Below are 21,179 nucleotides of genomic sequence, written 5' to 3'. Positions count from 1 at the left end.
ACCCATATTCCATCAGAAAAGGAAATGTAGGGGTGCCTGGGTGGCTCAGTCGGTTGAGCGTCCGACTTCGGCTCAGGTCATGATCTCACAGTTTGTGGGTTTGGGCCCCGCATCGGGCTCTGTGCTGACTGCTTGCTCAGAGCCTGGAGTCTGCTTCAGATTCTGTCTCCTTCTCTCTCTGCCCCTCCCCCACTCACACTTTGTCTCACTCTGTTTCTCAAAAATAAATAAAATGTAAAAAAAAAATTAAAAAATAAATAAATAAAGAAAGAAAGAAAAGGAAATGTAATATGTAGCAAAGGGCTCTGTAAGCAGACCCTTAATGATAAGTATTTTAGTCACTTATTATTTTTACAATAACCAAGGGAAAGAGTCCAGGTGGCCCCCTTAGAATGTTAAGTATTATGTTTGGAGCCTTAATTCAATCCTGTGCCACTAAGAAGATTACTGTGCTTTTGAGACAAAGTTCCAATTTTGACAAACAGCTTTTCTCACAGAATTCTCTGAATTCATAATCTGTTCATCCTGGTTCTGGTCCTTCTTATTCTTATATTCTACTATATGCTGCCGAATTTTAGATGATAAGCACCCAGAGTGTTCTGGTACAGTGTGGCACGAGGCAACCAGAATAGTGTTGGCCATAAATAACTGGCATGTAAAAACAGGGTGGACCAATTTAACATCAACCCTGCTTGTGAACTCAGCAGAAAGGACTCCGAGGAAGAACATCCTATATCTCTTCTCTGTAACATTTACACGGAATGCTTAGTTCTACACACATCACGAAATTCTGAAAAAAGAAAGAACACCTTTATTTGACAATTTCATCTAGGCACTCCCAGTACTTTGGCTCACTGAGTAAGAGACTTCACGTCCTTCATGTCTGGGAAGCAGCTGTGTGTATCTTCCTTACTTTAGGAGTGTCTGCCTTGACCAGAGAGAAACTGAGCCAAGATTTATGTGGTCTCAATGCGCAGTACATGAGGATTAAGGAGTGCACTTGTGACGAGCACCAGGTGTTGTATGTAGTAAGTGTTGAATAAGTTTCTTATTTTTAAATGAAGCATGTAAATCAACCCCATTTTGGAGACATTTTTCAAGTATAAAAAGTCTGCTATGTATTTAGAAATATTGAATAGTTGAGATTTAAGTATTTCAGTGTATTTAAATTTTACTTTTAAAAAGTAAGAATAATAAATAGGGGAGATGGAGAGTGTGTGGAGGTATCAGTGAAATAAGAATGGAAATAAGAATGGAAGAATGCTGGTAATTGTTGAAGCTAGGTGATGAGAGTTTGTTACACTATTTTGTTTAGTTTGTATATATTAAAACTTTTCCATGATAAAGTCTACTACATCAAAATAAGGATTACCCCCCTCCCCAATGGTTCTTATTAGATCTCATTTTTACCTTTTTTCAATGTGGTTACTGCAAATTATTTTCACCCTGAAAATGCACATTCCAAACTTATAACCTTCAGGTTCCAATCAGTCCAGAGGATTGGGTGAAATGTATTCTATAGATCTTAACAATAATCCTTACATCACTTTGAACTGCTCAGATGTATGTGATTTTTTTAAAGTAAGTAATAAATGTGCCTGTTTTGGGAAAATTAATCCTCTTTGGTATTGAAGCAAAGTTATTCTAAAAATATTTTCCAAACACACACACCATTTTTCATTGCCATATAATTTTATCAGAAAGAACTCTGAATTACTTTGAAGTCTCCAGTGGCATAAAAATCAGAGTCACACTTAAAAGGTTCTTTAGAAAGAGTCACGTAAATGTTCCCATTGTCCACTGTCACTGTATGAATCCTTTGCTTTACTCCTTTGGAACACCACTCAGGTTTTGCTGATGGATCTCTAGGGTTTATAGACTGGTATAGTCCTTCTCCTGTTGCCAAAGTAATTTTGTATTTATGCCAGGGGCAAACTATGCATGGTCGTCCGTCAAACTCCTGGGGAAGGAAATAAATGATTTAATAGTCTGACATTTCCAACATTCACAATAAATCTCAGACTCAGAACAGATTCTATTGCAGAATAACCAGGTTAAAGAACAGGCCAGCTCCTCTTTTTTCCTTCCATTTACAAATTATTCAGCATAAGACAGAACCTAATCTTAGCAGTCATCAGGTCCCTTTTGCATTTGATTAGAAACCCAGCGTGTTAGAACTGTATCAGAAAATGAGCTCAGGCAACTACACCATGTGACTGAAGCTATGCTGTTATGTATTAGATGTGAACGTCACTTCCTTGACAGAAATGGGACAACGGCATCAAGTGCTTCTAAAGGAATTTCCTCTAGCCGCTGGGAGCACAGTAAGCTTCAAATATAAATTTAAGAAGGTTACTAAAGGCATGAGTGTATACGTTAACTGAAGAGTGATCTGTGACTCAAAGTAGTCAATTCTCAACTTTTTAACTGTCTTAAGTCAGTGGTTCTCAAATTTTAAAGAGCATGGGAATCACCTGGATCTTGTTTAAGTTCAGTAGGCTTAGGGTAGGGTACAAGATTCTGTGGTTCCAACAAACTCCCAGGTGACGCCAGTGTTGCTGGTTCTATGGATCACACTTGGAGGAGCAAAGTCTTACAGCTCTCATTATGGTCCAAAACTCAGGGAAATTCTTTCACATTATCATCACCACGTGCTTACCTTTTTCTCTACACCAGAAGTGCAGGAGTGCTGATATTGTACCCCCACAGAACTGTCAACAAACATTCACATTTTCGTAATTCAAACATTCATGTTCATAATGAATGTCCTTTAACATGAGGACAGGTGTGGAAATAGGTAGATATGAAGTGTAGAGAGAGTGGAACACTAAGTTTAAGCATTCATTTTGTACTGTTCAGGGAGGAGAGGGAGGGAAGGAGGGAGAGAGATCAGTTTTATGAAGTAGAAAACAAATTAGGCGGCTAGCTAGTTTGGAAGTAAGACAGTTCCCCCATTCCCTCCTCAGATAAGGCTTTTTAAAAAAAATTTTTTTTTAAATACACACATTTTTACTACATTATACAGGTAATATATAATCACTGAAAAAAATCAAACTGTGCAGTAAAAAGTAAAAAGTGAATGTTACTTTTTATTTAAAAAATGGGATCTCATTAGACCTATTATTCTATGGCTTGCTTTTTTCTGCTCAAAGATATACTGCTGACATCCCTCCATACCAACACACAGAAATCTGCCTCATTAATTTAGTGGCTGCACAGTTTTCCACAGCATGGCTATTCATAGCTTATTGAAACTGTTTCCTATTGTTAAAACATTTAGGTTGCCTTCAATTTTTCATTATGACAAATAATGCCACAGTAAACCTCTCCTTTATATATTCTTGAACATTTGTGCAATTATATCTGCAGGGTAGATATCAGAGTATAATTGTTAGGTCAGAAGACATGCATACTTCTCATATTTATCTGTGAAACAGTTTTCTCTACATTGTAGGACTGTAAATTCCTAGAATATTAGCAATTATACTCAAAGCGTTAAAAGACAGTTCAAGCTCAAATACATTTTTTTTGCATACAGAATGAGACAATATAAATAAAACGTGAATTTGTAGAGAATAGATTTTACATACCTCTATTTCTCCCAAATGTAAAGGCCCTCCTGAGTCTGAAAAGGAATTGAATATTACATCTAGTCACTAAAAAAAAAAAAAAAAAAAACAAAAACAAAAACAAAAAAAAAAAAAACACCTGAAATTTTGATAGTTTTGTGGTTAGTAAACAAATACAAGGTTTACAAATAAAAAATAAACTCTTACGGTAACAGCGAATATCCATCGCATGATATTCTCCTTTGTGGTAGAAAATGACCACTTCTCTATCATGGACAACAGCTGTCATTCTTTTAGATTTTTTAATGTCATCTTCTCTGCCAACACAGACAGGAGAATATTCCTTCACTTCAGGATCTTGTTCAGAGCCATCAAGATCCATGCTAGTCGAACAAAACAAAAAGCAAGTAGTCTTCACTAGTTTGGCTATGGAGAGAATCATACTGTAATAGACGTTTGATTTCTCTAAGACTGATGGACGGTGTTTTTGTTTTTGTTTTTGTTTTGTTTTTGTTTTTGGTAGCTATACAAAATAAAGCATTTATACACATTGGGTCATGGTCATAATTTCAAGTTAGAGACTCTTAAAGCTTGCCCAAATTAGGAAAGATTCCCCACTTTGAGGCTGGACTCATATTAGATTCATTTCAATGGGTAAGGTGTATATTTCAAAGTCCCAAGACCCAAAGAGTTAAGTTTCATTGTCCTTTTATTCCCTATCAATTCAATGCTAAACAACAGCCAGTTACCAGTGTTGTTTTCAACCTTCTTCTGAAGGTAGGATTCTTTGATAGTCTGAACAGTCTTGGATCTCTTGGTTGAGATCTTGGTAGGGTGATTCATTTGATTTTGCCTGGAATGAACAACCAGTCTTAGAAATCAACCAGATAACTACTCTGCCATAAGGAGATAGGTATGAATGGGCATATTACATTTTCTTAACTCAGAAACTGTCATTACTTTCTTCTGCCTTGTTGGGAATTCAAAGAGATGGCTTTCTCTTCAATTAATTTATAGAAGTATGTAATATATAGACGTATATATAGAAATATATGTATATATATTTCTAAACAGAGAAGTTTTAGTAGAGAATTTCCAGGTACTCTGAATATATTTTTTCTCAGCAAAGATGTTTAGGTTACTTCTTTGAAAGCAGCTCTTTCAAAGAGACCTTTGTATACTTTAAGAACACAGTCATAGTCTGTTAATTCCATGTGAGAAGGAAACATCAAGATACATCAGTGTCAGGAGTGTCAGCCTCTGTAGAGGATTTTCCTGAGGGCGTCCCATAGGGGGAGTATTTAAGTTTTATTCTATGACAGTTTCTGAAAAAAAACAAAACAAAACAAAAAAACAAAAAACAAAAAACTATATATCCTGTTTTGCCAAGAATTGCTGTATTTTTCTTTCTTCACTCCTAACCCCAAATCTTTCTTCTTCTCGCCACCCTCTTTCCATTAGTGTTGTAATCACCAATTTTTCTGGAAACATTCCTGCTTTTCCTCTCAGGATAGAGACTGTGTGGTCTATAACTTTCAAAAAGTATAAAGAACCACATATAATATTACCTTAGGGTTGACAAACAGCTTTCTTCCCCAGGCAAGAGCATATTTTGAATCTTTGCATGTAATGAAATAAAAATCACAAAACGCAAACTGAGACCACTTAAACAGTTTTACTTTTTATTTCTTAATAATGCATTTTTGGATATTCCTTCATGGTTTCTGCCCTCTGCTGGAGAATGGGAACCTTCAACTATCCAGACAATGTCCAGCTCCACAAGCGGCATAAGGCAAGCTCACTCCCCAATGTGAGTGGACAGAAAAGAGGCTGCCTACAGCATTTGGGCATGAGATCTTGTATGTACCCAGACCATTACCTTGGAGCAGGGCTACTTCAACCCCTTTATTATATGAAAGAAACTAAAAGTTCATGGTAACATCTAATCACATCCTACTTTTTCTTTGGATCATTGATGGACAAATTTCTCTGTAATCTATTTAGAGAGGAATATATGTCTAAAAACTAAGCGGGAAAATTTCTCAAGAAGGGACTATTGACAGTAATCTTTAGCACAGAATTACAAAATGAAAAGAAAATTTCAACAATGGATCTTCAGATTCTCCTTTTGCAAAGTTCTCTTTTCTTGTCAGAGATTATCATTCATTTGACAAATATTTTCTCAACATGTACTATGTGACTAGCACTTCAAGGAAGTAAAAGAGATAAGGTCTCTTTCTTCTAGATATTATATTCTAGTTGGTGAGACCAACAAATAAATACCAGTAAACAAATACACAAATGATATAATTACACACTACCATAACAACCATGAATAAAATGAACTGTGTAATATGAGAGAGAAAAGGGGAGGCCATTTTGCAAAGAATAGGCTGGGAAGATGATTCTGAAATGACAGTTGAGCTAGAACCTGAAAAATGCAAATGAACCAGACATTCTAAGAGCTGAAGGAAGAGCATTCCAGGCCGAGGAACAACAAATATGAAAACCTGAGGAAAGGAGACTTGGCTAATGAGGAACAGATAGGAGACTGGACCATAACAAGTGAGCTTGGTGAAACAAACAGGAGCCAGGTCATGCAGTACTGTGTGTGAATTTTATTGTAGGGGCAAAGGGAATGTGTTAAAGGGTGTAAAGCAGGCAGAGATGACATGATCTGTTTTTAAAAGAATGCCCTGGCTGTGTGGACAATAGATTGTAGCCAAACAAGAGTGGAAACACAGAAATCAGAAAGCTATTGTAGTGATCCACAGGACAGAATATGGTGGTTTAGACCAGGGTGTTGATTTTGTGGGGGTGAAAAAGTAACAACAACAACAACAACAACAACAACAATAGCAGTAGCCACAATTACACTGTGCTAATTAAATGTCAGGTACTGTTTTAAGACTTTACATTTACTTAACTCATTTAATATCCTAACATGTTACTATAAAAAGGTATTATTTTAATTGTATAGTGAGGAAACTGAGTAAGACCAGAGAGGTTGGGCTCGTGAACAGGAATAAAGGAGCTACAGAAAATAAATAAGGGTAGCTTCCAGGTTTTAGTTTTGTGCAACCAGCGCGATTGTAACTATGATAGAAAAGACTGAAAATGGAATGGTATTTCCAGAAATGGAAAATCAAGAACTAGCTACATTTTGCACATACTGAGTTTGGAATAACTAAAAGACTCTAGACAGAGATATCATGTCTACAGTTGGATATATGAAACTAGAGTTGAGAATCACAAGAGAGAGAAATTTGAGAGTTGAAAAGTTACAGAATTCAATGGAGTAAGTTGGAGAGGGAGTACAGACAGGTCTAATATAATTCCTTAGGTGCATCAACAGTTAAAGATCAAGTGGAAGAGAGCCTGAAGAGAGGCAAGACCAGTATGTGTCCAATCTACTGTTAATCAAATGACATTCACTTGGTGTTTACTTTTCTGTCCTACATTTTCCTCAAATGGTAAGTAAGTGGTGATCCAGCAGGAAGGCAGGCAATGAGGTGAAATCCATTCTAATGCTGGCCACCTCTATGTGTATTACACAATACATGAAGAAAATATGGACTTCCTAGGAAATTGTCCCAAAAGGTTGGTTCTTTCATGAAGGCTTGGACTACTTTTCTCCTTGTAATTTTCCTTATTTCCTTAACCTCCACTCTCCTAGAAATCAAATAGTGTTAAATTCCAAGTAAGAGTTTATATCCAGAATTATTATTACTACTTTTCTTCCTAGTATCTTTAAAGTTTGTCTATTAGATTCTTAAATACCCTTTTGGCCAAATATAGAAATTGAAAGGTGAGAAAAATAAGACTAAGAAATCTTTCAATATTGTTCATAGTGAGACTGGCTCTCTGTATAGGTCTGATCTAGCCCTTCAATCAAAATAATGATTTATATACATCACTGTATGACATTTAGGAGCTATTATTTCAAAATTAATCACACAATCAGCCTTTAAAATGGGTTATATGTTCATTTTCAATCCAAAATAACTCTTCAGTCATAATGTCTCAATAGATGTTTATGTTGACACAAGCCTTCCAAAACAAAATGTAACAACCATTCTAAAGGTTGTGGCAAGGCTAGGTTTTACTCAACATTTCCAGTTTCAGGTCCATTTTAACAATTTAATTATTTTATGGATTTCATCAGATTGGGAAATGAGATAGCTGCAGATAACGTGAGAGGTATCCAACTCTGCCTGATACAAGATAAGGAATTACATATAGAAAAGGAAAGGAAGTGAATCAAAGTGATGGCCCATGATAGTTGTAGAGACCCAGATGCTGTTAAACAAAGGAAGGTTGCCATGGAATGCTCATGGTATTAAACAGAATACAGTTGCCTATAATTTAAGATATTTAACAAAATTATAAATCACATGTCAACTTCAAATATTCTAATTTTAGGAAGATGACCAATCCTTCCTAATCCACCTCCTCTTCAAATACAGTAACATCGTCATATTTCAAAGGAAGTTATACAGAGTGATGATGTAACTTTCCTTGAGAACAGGAAACTGCCATTTTGATTTCACTCGTCTTAGGTTAACATTTTACATATAAATGCATATATGGAACTTCTTTTAAAAATTTCTTTAAATGTTTGTTTATTTTTGAGAGAAACAGAGCACACACGAGCAGGGGAGGGACAGAGAGAGAGGGAGTCACAGAATTCGAAGCAGGCTCCAGGCTCTGAGTGTCAGCACAGAGCCTGACATGGGGCTCGAACTCATGAACCAGGAGATCATGACCTGACCCGAAATTGGACGCTTAAATGACTGAGCCCCCCCACAGGTGCCCCATGTGGAACCTTTTTAAAAAGGGCACTTGAGGGGTGCCTGGGTGGCTCAGTCGATTAAGCAGCCGACTTCGGCTCAGGTCATGATTTCACGGTCTGTGAGTTCGAGCCCCGCGTCGGGCTCTGTGCTGATAGCTCAGAGCCTGGAGCCTGTTTCAGATTCTGTGTCTCCTTCTCTCTGACCCTCCCCCGTTCATGCTCTGTCTCTATCTGTCTCAAAAATAAATAAACGTTAAAAAAATTAAAAAAAAAAAAAGGGCACTTGGACCTTGATGAATATAGATTAGAATGGTCATAAGCTGTAGACCCAATCTCCTCCCAACAAGAGGGAATATGTGTTTTATGGCAGAGGCTCCAGGCTTTCTGATGGCTTTACTAAATATTTATTTAATCTTGTATGACTCATTGATTGGAAGTCTGGAAATGTTGGGAGAAAAAGAGCATGGATCATTTAAAAAGTTTGTAAAACAGAAATTATTATTTAGAAGTAAAAAAATCTCCATGTGAATGTGTTAGGAGAGAGCCTTAGATGAAGGACTTCACAGGCTACTGTTTTGAGAAGTGTAATTCTGAGCCACAAGGAACATAGACACTGGATATTACATCAGCCTGCGCTCCAAAACTGAGGTGTAGGATGAGGGATGTTTGTGTGTGTGCATGTGTGTTGATGAGGAGAGGCAGGAAGGAACTTTGAATTCAAGGTATAAAGGAAAGCATTACACAAATCAATCTTAGGAAATTATAGAAATGTCAAGTCTGTACTCTGAAGTTTGCACTGTTAATTCCTGCTCTAACTAACCTAGTTGCTTTTTACATGATGGAAAAACATAACGTATGCTATTTTAAAAAATTATTTCACAATAAGTAAATCAAACTGAGAAAGACAAATACCATGTGATTTCACTCAAATGAATAAACAAAGAAACAAAAAGCAGAATCAGACCTATAAACACAGAGAACTGATGGTTGCCAAAGGGAAGGGGGTTAGGGAATGGCAAAATTGGTAAGGGGGAGTGGGAGATACAGACCTCCATTTATGGAATGAATAAGTCATGAGAATAAAAGGCACAGCAGAGAGAATACAGTCAATAATATTGTAATAGTGTTGTATGGTGACAGATGGTAGCTACACTTGTGGTGAGCACAGCTAACATACAGAGAAGCTGAATCACTATGTTGTACACCTGAAACTAATGTAACATTGTGCGTCAACTATACTCAAATTAAAAAACTGAAAATCATTTCACAATAACAAAAAAACCCCAAAAATATAGTATTTTTAAGCAAAGGCAATGAGGGCCATGCCATAATTTCCTGGATTAGCTGTGGCTAACAGAAGGCTGGATTACCACATCCCTAAACAATTATCTTGTTTTGCTTGATATTGGCAGGTACCCAAAGTATACAAATTGCTCAGGTGGTAGTATTTACTCCACAGCATTGGACGTGCAGCCTTTATCACATTTTGTGACAGAACAGACAGAGGGGCAACAAAGATAAGATAAAAGGGAACAGATGAACTGAAATAGGCTGAAGAAAAAAACAAGAAATGTAGAGTTTGCAACACGTATAACCCACTAAGGATGACGATTCAGAAAGTATGAAGGACTTTACTATACCAGTAAAGTGCAAACACACACACACATACACACACACACACACAGAAAAATGGGCAAAAGACACAAACATTGCATAGATGAGGAAGTGTAAATGGCCAGTGATTACATGTAAAGATGCTCAACCTCATCAGAAGGAAAAAGTAAAAGAAATGCAAAGCAAAGTCACAAATAGGATACTATTTTCTATCCAATTGAGTGGCAAAAATTATAGCAAGTACTGGTGAGGATATGGAGAAATTGATAGTGATGACATTAATTAGTGCTACCACAATTTGGCATGACCTAGTAAAGTCGAACATATTCACGATCCATTAATCCCCCTTTAAGTACACTCCAGAGAAACATGCAGAGGTACACTAGGAGATAATCACAGGAATGGTTATAACAGCAAACGATGGGAAAAAACTCAAAATGCATCAACAGTAGAATGGAGAATTTTCACATTCATTCAATGGAATGCAATGTAGCAGTAAAAAATGTCTGGATGCATCAAGTTGGATTAACTTCAAAAATATAACTTTAAAGGAAAACAATTTTTAAAGAATTCGGAGTATGCTGCTATTTTTACCAAGTGCAAAAATGGGCAAAACAAAACAATATATCATTGATGGATACATGTAGATAGAGTAAATTTATAAAGAAAAGCAAGGGGATAGAAAACACGGAATTTCTTAAATGCCTAAAAATGTAATATTTAGTCTTACATTTAAAATTACTCTTTTAGCTTAGAAGTTGTATCCTACTTTACATTTATGTAACAGATGATCCAAAAACCAAGAAACAGGATAAAATGGCACTTTCTATCCTCAGAAAACGTGCCTCTGCAGAAAGATCATGAATGGACTGAGAATTTTGTTCAGCTTCTTTAAAAACTTGGCACTAGAAAGGGGAAATAAATGAATATTTAGTTTTCTTTGTCCAGGCAAAAAGTTAGAAAAGAAATACTAGTATCAAGCAAGTAAAACATATGAAATGTACAGCATGAAAAGTTAATTAAGTTCTCCAGACTTCCAAAGAAATGAGAACCCAATACAATCCTTCCTCAAGTTTCAGTCTCTTCAAACATACAGTTTTAGCAGTGTTTGCACCCCAACCAAGGAAAACTGCGGTGAACTTTGCACAAGCTGATAAGAAATGAGCAGAGAACGCTGGGCTAAATGATAAAAGGTTTCAGAGAACTATGATTACAGTCTTGCTTTTTGCTTAGGAAAGTATTATCATACCCTTCAAATAATGGTCATATGTATTTATGATAGCTAGTAATATTTATAATTAACATCCACATTATTCTTAATTAAATATTGTGAATATCATGGTCCATTCAGACAATAAGAGTCAATGTATTCACCTTAGTTACTGTTACTTTGATGCACTATTCATATGCTCCCACATATTTCCTCATTTTGAGTCTACTTTAAGATAGCAGAATCTTAACTAAAAAGAAAGTGAAAAATTAACCGGTCTGTGCTGTTTGGGGGCTAGATCAAGCAAAGTCACTTCTGAAAAATTTAGCCATTTTGTTCCATTTTCCTCCTTAAGAAGTATTTTTTTGGCCCGTACACCATATAAAATTACAGATTAGTTCAATAGATCCTCAGTCTCTATTAGATACTTTTCCAGCATAGGGAATCCATTCAGGTTAAATTAAAAAAAATAAATAAATAAGTTTCCATAAGACACTGGAGACAAAAGAGACATGAAATTAAAAGAACTTACTTGTTATTCCTCTTGATCTCTGACAAAGGTGCTTTTACTAAGTCTGGAGCCTTGACCTACACATTATCAGAATGCATGGCTCCAGGGTGACACCCTTGTTTTTAGGTTCAGAGAAGAGACCAGCCTTAGATATTAGTTTTGCATCTCTTTGGATGGCAGAATATTATAGATAAAACTAGTTATCCTTCAGTGAGTGGCCACCCACTTGGACTGTTTGCATACAGGAGTTCACTATCGCCAAGGGGTAAGTAGTATACCTATCTTGCAGATTAGGAAACTAAGGGTAAAGGATCCCCTTTAACAAAAGTAGCAGTCAGGATTCAAACCTACATCTTCTGAGTCTATATTCAGTGAACACAGTGTATACATCTTAACATTTCATCTAAGCAGCATCCATGGTTTATAAAAACTCGTGGCCTGCAAGTAAACTTAAAGGTACAAAGCCTTTTAGCAAAATAAAGATATCTGTGTACGTATATATACATAGATGTACGTTTATCACCAAACATGGTTCTGATTTTTTTTTTACTTTAGGAAAGCTAATGTCACAAGAGTAGCATCAACGGATGTTTAAAGCGTTTAATCATTTAATAAAGTCATGTAGCTGCTCTGGAATACAAATCAAGTATTGTAGAGCAGGACCGGACCATGGGAAACGCTCTAACCATGTGAGCTGTCATCTCTAAGGCCCTTCCAGTTCTGACAAATTAACGCACGACTTGAAAGTGTATTTAACACCTTAGTAAAGACCGTCTACAGTAGTTATACGGAGAGGTGCTCAGGAACCCCGGGCACAGGCTACACGTGGCTGTCCAGAGGTTCTGGACTGTTGCGCCTACAGACTTCAGGAGACGAGTATCTACCACGGCCTGGGCTGCAGAAACCGCGGAGCAGATTTAGTACGCATAGAGGCCAGGAAAGCTAGTTAAAAACGCCCCGCCTGCCCCACACAGGCGGCAGGTCCTGGGTGGGCCCAGACTGTAAGGTGAACAAGCTCGAAGGGCCTCGCTGTGACTGGGCGGAATCCAGTCCGGAGATTAACGGTTAACGAACGCGAGCCGACTCCCGGCAGAGCCACAGCGCTCAGAAGGGCCTGGAGCATAGGCCAGACGACACCAACCCCCACCAGCTCCAGGCCACCGCCGGCGCTGCCGGCGGAAGCCCGACCTGAGACCCGCAGCCCGGCCGGAAACAGCGGCGCTCGCGAGCCCCGCCCAACCCCGCCGCGAGAACTGAATTTACCTTTAGTCCCTTGCTCCGCCTCCGCACGTCCTGCCAGCAGCGGAGGCCGCGTGACTCTCCTGCGGGAGCCAGGCCTCGGACCGAGGCTCGGAGCTTCCGGGGGGCGGGGCAAGCCGCCCACGTGACCCGAGAGCGCCTGCCCTCGGAGACTGCCTCAGGGGCACTGCGGGCTGATGACCGCCATCCCCAGCTGGCAGCTGGTCAACCGCCCTCTGCCAAGGCTTCCGAACTGACAGTCGTGAAAGTGTGCTTGACAACCGTAGGTAGCATCTATTTTAACGTATGTGTTAATCTCACTACATTTATCCACATTTTACATGCATCCACGATCTCACTCTCAGGAATTTACCTTATAAAATATTTACAGAAGTTCATCACGATGCGTGTAATCCATGTGTAAGGATGCTTACTGCCACGAAAGAATTAAGAATAGCTAAAGTGATCAGCAAGAAGGGAATGGTGGTGAAATAAAATACGGTGTAGACATGTGAATTACTTTGTAGCCACATACTCAACAGATATCATGAATGTAATTAATATTAAAAAGGAAAGGATACAATACACAATTCTTTAGTGTAAATAAAAATATTTCTCATGATACAAATAGATATGTATGTATGTAAGCTTTTTATAAGATTTTTTTAAAAAAAACTTAACTGGTTGCATTAGAGGTGGTAGATAAGTTTTTGAACTTTGCTGTTTCTCTGTATACTTTGTGAATTTGAAAACAAATGAAAAACAACACCTCCCACTTGTATTCAAAGCTGGAAGCTAGTTGAGTCTGGCATGTTTTTTATTTTTTTATTTTTTATTTTTGGTTTATTTATTTATTTATTTATTTATTTTTCAATATATGAAATTTATTGTCAAATTGGTTTCCATACAACACCCAGTGCTCATCCCAAAAGATGCCCTCCTCAATACCCATCACCCACCCTCCCCGCCCTCCCACCCCCCATCAACCCTCAGTTTGTTCTCAGTTTTTAAGAGTCTCTTATGCTTTGGCTCTCTCCCACTCTAACCTCTTTTTTTTTTTATCCTTCCCCTCCCCCATGGGTTTCTGTTAAGTTTCTTAGGATCCACATAAGAGTGAAAACATATGTTATCTGTCTTTCTCTGTATGGCTTATTTCACTTAGCATCACACTCTCCAGTTCCATCCACGTTGCTACAAAGGGCCATATTTCGTTCTTTCGTTCTTTCTCATTGCCAAGTAGTACTCCATTGTGTATATAAACCACAATTTCTTTGTCCATTCATCAGTTGATGGACATTTAGGCTCTTTCCATAATTTGGCTATTGTTGAGCGTGCTGCTATAAACATTGGGGTACAAGTGCCCCTATGCATCAGTACTCCTGTATCCCTTGGGTAAATTCCTACCAGTGCTATTGCTGGGTCATAGGGTAGGTCTATTTTTAATTTTCTGAGGAACCTCCACACTGTTTTCCAGAGTGGCTGCACCAGTTTGCATTCCCACCAACAGTGCAAGAGGGTTCCCGTTTCTCCACATCCTCTCCAGCATCTATAGTCTCCTGATTTGTTCATTTTGGTCACTCTGACTGGCGTGAGGTGATGTCTGAGTGTGGTTTTGATTTGTATTTCCCTGATAAGGAGCGACGTTGAGCATCTTTTCATGTGCCTGTTGGCCATCCGGATGTCTTCTTTAGAGAAGTGTCTATTCATGTTTTCTGCCCATTTCTTCACTGGGTTCTTTGTTTTTCGGGTGTGGAGTTTGGTGAGCCCTTTATAGATTTTGGATACTAGCCCTCTGTCTGATATATCATTTGCAAATATCTTTTCCCATTCCGTTGGTTGCCTTTTAGTTTTGTTGGTTGTTTCCTTTGCTGTGCAGAAGCTTTTTATCTTCATGAGGTCCCAGTAGTTCATTTTTGCTTTTAATTCCCTTGCCTTTGGGGATGTGTCGAGTAAGAAACTGCTACGGCTGAGGTCAGAGAGGTCTTTTCCTGCTTTCTCCTCTAGGGTTTTGATGGTTTCCTGTCTCACATTCAGGTCCTTTATCCATTTTGAGTTTATTTTTGTGAATGGTGTGAGAAAGTGGTCTAGTTTCAACCTTCTGCATGTTGCTGTCCAGTTCTCCCAGCACCATTTGTTAAAGAGACTGTTTTTTTTCCATTGGATATTCTTTCCTGCTTTGTCAAAGATGAGATGGCCATACATTTGTGGGTCTAGTTCTGGAGTTTCTATTCTATTCCATTGGTCTATGTGTCTGTTTTTGTGCCAATACCATGCTGTCTTGATGATTACAGCTTTGTAGTAGAGGCTAAAGTCTGGGATTGTGATGCCTCCTGCTTTGGTCTTCTTCAAAATTACTTTGGCTATTCGGGGCCTTTTGTGTTTCCATATGAATTTTAGAATTGCTTGTTCTAGTTTCGAGAAGAATGCTGGTGCAATTTTGATTGGGATTGCATTGAATGTGTAGGTAGCTTTGGGTAGTATTGACATTTTGACAATATTTATTCTTCCAATCCATGAGCAGGGAATGTCTTTCCATTTCTTTATATCTTCTTCAATTACCTTCATAAGCTTTCTATAGTTTTCAGCATACAGATCTTTTACATCTTTGGTTAGATTTATTCCTAGGTATTTTATGCTTCTTGGTGCAATTGTGAATGGGATCAGTTTCTTTATTTGTCTTTCTGTTGCTTCATTGTTAGTGTATAAGAATGCAACTGGTTTCTGTACATTGATTCTGTATCCTGCAACTTTGCTGAATTCGTGTATCAGTTCTAGCAGACTTTTGGTGGAGTCTATCGGATTTTCCATGTATATATCATGTCATCTGCAAAAAGCGAAAGCTTGACTTCATCTTTGCCAATTTTGATGCCTTTGATTTCCTTTCGTTGTCTGATTGCTGATGCTAGAACTTCCAGCACTATGTTAAACAACAGCGGTGAGAGTGGGCATCCCTGTCGTGTTTCTAATCTCAGGGAAAAAGCTCTCAGTTTTTCCCCCTTGAGGATGATGTTAGCTGTGGGCTTTTCCTAAATGGCTTTTATGATGTTTAAGTATGTTCCTTCTACCCCGACTTTCTCAAGGGTTTTTATTAAGAAAGGGTGCTGGATTTTGTCAAAGGCCTTTTCTGCATCAATTGACAGGATCATATGGTTTTTATCTTTTCTTTTATTAATGTGATGTATCGTGTTGATTGATTTGTGAATGTTGAACCAGCCCTGCATCCCAGGAATGAATCCCACTTGATCATGGTGAATAATTCTTTTTATATGCCGTTGAATTCGATTTGTTAGTGTCTTATTGAGAATTTTTGCATCCATGTTCATCAGGGATATTGGCCTGTAGTTCTCTTTTTTTACTGGGTCTCTGGTTTAGGAATCAAAGTAATACTGGCTTCATAGAATGAGTCTGGAAGTTTTCTTTCCCTTTCTATTTCTTGGAATAGCTTGAGAAGGATAGGTATTATCTCTGCTTTAAACGTCTGGTAGAACTCCCCTGGGAAGCCATCTGGTCCTGGACTCTTATTTGTTGGGAGATTTTTGATAACCGATTCAGTTTCTTTGCTGGTTATGGGTCTGTTCAAGTTTTCTATTTCCTCCTGATTGAGTTTTGGAAGAGTGTGGGTGTTTAGGAATTTGTCCATTTCTTCCAGGTTGTCCAATTTGTTGGCATATAATTTTTCATAGTATTCCCTGATAATTGTTTGTATCTCTGAGGGATTGGTTGTAATAATTCCATTTTCATTCATGATTTTATCTATTTGGGTCATCTCCCTTTTCTCTTTGAGAAGCCTGGCTAGAGGTTTGTCAATTTTGTTTATTTTTTCAAAAAACCACCTCTTGGTTTCATTGATCTGCTCTACAGTTTTTTTAGATTCTATATTGTTTATTTCTGCTCTGATCTTTATTATTTCTCTTCTTCTGCTGGGTTTAGGCTGCCTTTGCTGTTCTGCTTCTATTTCCTTTAGGTGTGCTGTTAGATTTTGTATTTGGGATTTTTGTTGTTTCTTGAGATAGGCCTGGATTGCAATGTATTTTCCTCTCAGGACTGCCTTCGCTGCGTCCCAAAGTGTTTGGATTGTTGTATTTTCATTTTCGTTTGTTTCCATATATTTTTTAATTTCTTCTCTAATTGCCTGGTTGACCCACTCATTCTTTAGTAGGGTGTTCTTTAACCTCCATGCTTTTGGAGGTTTTCCAGACTTTTTCCTGTGGTTGATTTCAAGCTTCATAGCATTGTGGTCTGAAAGTATGCATGGTATGATTTCAATTCTTGTATACTTATGAAGGGCTGTTTTGTGACCCAGTATATGATCTATCTTGGAGAATGTTCCATGTGCACTCGAGAAGAAAGTATATTCTGTTGCTTTGGGATGCAGAGTTCTAAATATATGTGTCAAGTCCATCTGATCCAATGTGTCATTCAGGGCCCTTGTTTCTTTATTGACCGTGTGTCTAGATGATCTGTCCATTTCTGTAAGTGGAGTGTTAAAGTCCCCTGCAATTACCACATTCTTATCAATAAGGTTGCTTATGTTTATGAGTAATTGTTTTATATATTTGGGGGCTCCGGTATTCGGCGCATAGACATTTATAATTGTTAGCTCTTCCTGATGGATAGACCCTGTAATTATTATATAATGCCCTTCTTCATCTCTTGTTACAGCCTTTAATTTAAAGTCTAGTTTGTCTGATATAAGTATGGCTACTCCAGCTTTCTTTTGGCTTCCAGTAGCATGATAAATAGTTCTCCATCCCCTCACTCTCAATCTAAAGGTGTCCTCAGATCTAAAATGAGTCTCTTGTAGACAGCAAATAGATGGGTCTTGTTTTTTTATCCATTCTGATACCCTGTGTCTTTTGGTTGGCGCATTTAATCCATTTACATTCAGTGTTATTATAGAAAGATATGGGTTTAGAGTCATTATGATGTCTGTATGTTTTATGCTTTAGCGATGTCTCTGGTACTCTGTCTCACAGGATCCCCCTTAGGATCTCTTGTAGGGCTGGTTTAGTGGTGACAAATTCCTTCAGTTTTTGTTTGTTTGGGAAGACATTTATCTCTCCTTCTATTCTAAATGACAGACTTGCTGGATAAAGGATTCTCGGCTGCATATTTTTTTCTGTTCAACACATTGAAGATCTCTTGCCAATCCTTTCTGGCCCTCTTCCGTGGGCCTCTTATCTGCGCTTGGCTCCGGAGACTCCGTTCTGCTAATCCTCTGGCGGTTTTCTGTGTTATTTAGGCAGGTGTAGGTGGAATCTAAGTGATCACCAGGACGCGCGGTGAGCCCAGCGTCCTCCTAAGCTGCCATCCTCATTCTTTCTCTCTGGCATGTTTTTTAAAGTGTCCCCGACAATCTTCTAATGCAGTGGTTCTTAACTTGGGCTGTACCTTAGAGTCACCTGGGAGTTTTAGACAGTCACGATGCCCGGACCAATGAAACCTGGGGTAGCAGGAGGGTTAACATATTTTTTCTAACTTCCCAGGTGATTCCAGTGTGACCTCAAGGTTGAAAACCACAATCTATATTTAATGTCCTGAATACTGATCTCAGATCATAGAGTGTTCCAGTGGGTCTGAGGCAGCTGAAATCCAGTGCCTTGTTCGTCTTCCTCATCAATTTTTCTGTAAGCCTCAACATATAAAATATTGAGAAACCCAGCATAATGGATTTGCCTCCAATGCTAGTTTCTTCTGATTTCTATTCTGTTCAGTATAGTTTTAGGATGATAGTAATATTTTATGGGATAATTTCCCTTTTGACCATTTACTGCACTGATCCAAGCAAAAACTAATCATCTAGTTTTGATGAACTGCCTTACCAAAGTGAAAATATATTTGGATTTATTATAAGTTAAATTATCTATTAGCCATTCCAAATTATTTTATGGCACATGGAGGGTGTTAGCAGTCTTTAGCTTGTGTCATGAAAGGGCTGAATAAGATTTGCTGTTTCTAATGAAAAGTTCTTCTTTTTGCCTTGGCATAATCTGGGCATTAAAATAAGACGTATCTTAGATTCTTTGACCTTAAATCTGATTTTGAATAAATAGAAGACCTCAGTAGTTACACATGCATATGTACACAAGAGGGAGAGAAGCTTTCTTTTATTTCTGTATAAAGTATTAATGGGGTTAATCACGTAATAATATGAAATTCTTGGAAAACTTTAGTGTAAGTGTGGGGACACTTTCTACCTTCTCACTCCTTGGAGCCAATCTGCATCTTCCCCTATAACCTTCCTCCATTTGTTCTCTGATCTTTTCCTTTCCTGCTATTGACACCTAGTGGTAGCCCTGGCATGAGTTTTGTTACCTACCATGGAAAACTCCAGCTTTTCCTCTGTGAACTTGCTCACCAATATCTTGCTCTAAAAATAGTTTTTTGTTTTTTTTTAATGTTTATTTATTTTTGAAAGAGAGAGAGAGAGAGAGAGCGAGCATGTGTGTGAATGGCTGAGGGGCAGAGAGAGAAGGGGACAGAGGCTCTGAAGCAGGCCAATGTGGGGCTCAAACTCATGAACCAAGAAGAGATCATGACCTGAGCCGAAGTTGGATGTTTAAGTGACTGAGCCACCCAGGAGCCCTAAAAATAGTTTTAAATGTCTCTTCTCACCATTGTGAGCCCCTCTTCTGTCCTCATAGCATCAGGCTGTTTCTAGGCTGACTTTTCTAGGACTAAGCTCTTCCTCTCAGAGAAGTTCAAAAACTGCCTTCAATCCTAAACCATAATCTATTTTGTGAATAACGAAGACCTCAGTGTGCTGATAGTTTCACTACAGGGTGATTTGAGGAGTATCAACCAATCAGGATTTCTTACTCTTTCAAACCAGAAAAGGGTGATAACATTGCCCTTATGAGGCCATTGTGATTCAGATAAGAGAAAGGGTGGCTTCAAATACAATCTATCTGCTCATAACATAAGTGAGAGTTTGTTGTGGATACCTATGTGACAGTCCTACTTGTGGCAGATGTTCACCAAACATCCCATCCACTACCCCACATTTCCCACTCTGTTTACAGTTGGTTGAGGTCATGTGTCCCTTCTAGATTGAAGCATAGAAGAGTTCTTACTCCACCTCCCCAGTCTCTCTCTCTCTCTCTCTCTCTCTTTTTTTTTTTTTTTTTTTTTGTCACAACCACAGATATTATAGATGATGGACTTCTACTGACCTGGGTCCCTGAGTGACTATGTGACACAGAGACCAACCATCAACCCCCACTCACTACCTTCCACCAAGCCATGAAAGATACGTAACTTAAGTGAGAAATTAACTGTTGTGTTAAACCACTGAAATTCTAAGATTGTTTATGATTACACCAAAGCATAATTTAATTTGACGTCTCATAGCTATCGTCAGTTTTATGTGTTTGAGGTTGAAATATTAATTTTCTCCTGTAAACCTGTACTTCTTTTTTTCCTCCATCTCTATAAGTGACAACCCTGTTCATCCACATGCTTAAGGTAGAAACCTGGATGCCATACTCACATCTCCCCTTTTCTTCTCCTGTGCAGAAAAGAGTTAACATAGCTGACCAAAGATGGCTCTCCTTATAAAGCTCTGCTTGTAAGGTTGGCCCCTGGCTGACATCTGGGAACGTGGCTGATAAAATAGTTCTCTCTACTGAAATAAGATTTTCCCTAAATAGTAAGGATACCTCGCTGTTCCTCATCTGTTTGTACAAACAATATGGTTTATGCTGACCATGACCTGCTTTCCTTCTGGGAGTCAAGAACTTTGGTGCATGCTAGGCAGAAGTGCTTGCATGACCAGCCCTAATAAAAACCTTTGGGTGCTGAGCCTTTAACGAGCTTCCCTGGGCAAAAACATTGCACACCTGTTTTTGCATTATCGTTGCTGGCACAAGAGTCAGCTTTGTGTTATCCCTCCCCAGAGGGAGAGAACATAAGGAAGCCTTCACTTGGATTCTTCCATTTTCCACCTGTGTCCTTTTTCCTTATCATCCAGCTCTGTATCCTTACAATATCACTCTAGTAATCTTAGCATGAGAAGGACTATATAATGAGTTTCAGGAGTCCTTCTAGTGAGTGAATCCCCAAACACAATGTTGCCTTAGGACCCCTTGGGCTATCCCCCCATACCTAATCCAATTCTGAGTCTTGTCAATTCTACTTCCTAAAATGTACTTCAAATTACTTTTTTTTTAATTTGTTGCCACCATTCTGGAAGGTGCCATCATCTTTTATTTGTATTGGACATTAAGAGGACCCAATAGAAACCAC

At 38.3% G+C, this 21,179-nt stretch overlaps 1 protein-coding gene and 1 long non-coding RNA gene across 16 annotated transcripts; one reads left to right on the top strand and one right to left on the bottom strand.

The window, feature by feature from the left end:
* Positions 1-1,673: 1,673 nt before the first annotated feature.
* RFESD (Rieske Fe-S domain containing) lies at positions 1,674-13,053 on the bottom strand. 15 transcript variants are annotated; one of them, XM_042943896.1, is made up of 6 exons: positions 12,456-12,542; positions 10,750-10,880; positions 4,319-4,422; positions 3,777-3,952; positions 3,591-3,625; positions 1,674-1,960 (listed from the first exon to the last, which is right to left on the bottom strand). In XM_042943896.1, exons 4-6 carry the CDS (start codon positions 3,949-3,951, stop codon positions 1,697-1,699), a joined length of 474 nt encoding a protein of 157 aa, XP_042799830.1. In that variant the 5' UTR covers position 3,952; positions 4,319-4,422; positions 10,750-10,880; positions 12,456-12,542; the 3' UTR covers positions 1,674-1,696. The 15 variants fall into 15 exon arrangements, with proteins under 15 accessions (XP_042799830.1, XP_042799806.1, XP_042799822.1 ...); XM_042943872.1 differs by lacking the exon at positions 4,319-4,422 and adding an exon at positions 11,718-11,811 and having other exon boundaries at positions 12,456-12,540; XM_042943888.1 differs by lacking the exon at positions 4,319-4,422 and adding an exon at positions 11,350-11,435 and having other exon boundaries at positions 12,456-12,533.
* Positions 5,864-13,218, top strand: LOC122223011. Its single transcript, XR_006203982.1, has 2 exons — positions 5,864-6,134; positions 12,252-13,218. It is a non-coding gene; the product is annotated as an uncharacterized LOC122223011 (long non-coding RNA).
* The last annotated feature ends 7,961 nt before the right edge of the window (positions 13,219-21,179 follow it).

The sequence above is a fragment of the Panthera leo genome, chromosome A1 (genome assembly GCF_018350215.1).
Source record: "Panthera leo isolate Ple1 chromosome A1, P.leo_Ple1_pat1.1, whole genome shotgun sequence".
Lineage (NCBI taxonomy): Eukaryota > Metazoa > Chordata > Mammalia > Carnivora > Felidae > Panthera > Panthera leo.
This window is presented reverse-complemented; position numbering and strand designations above follow the sequence as displayed.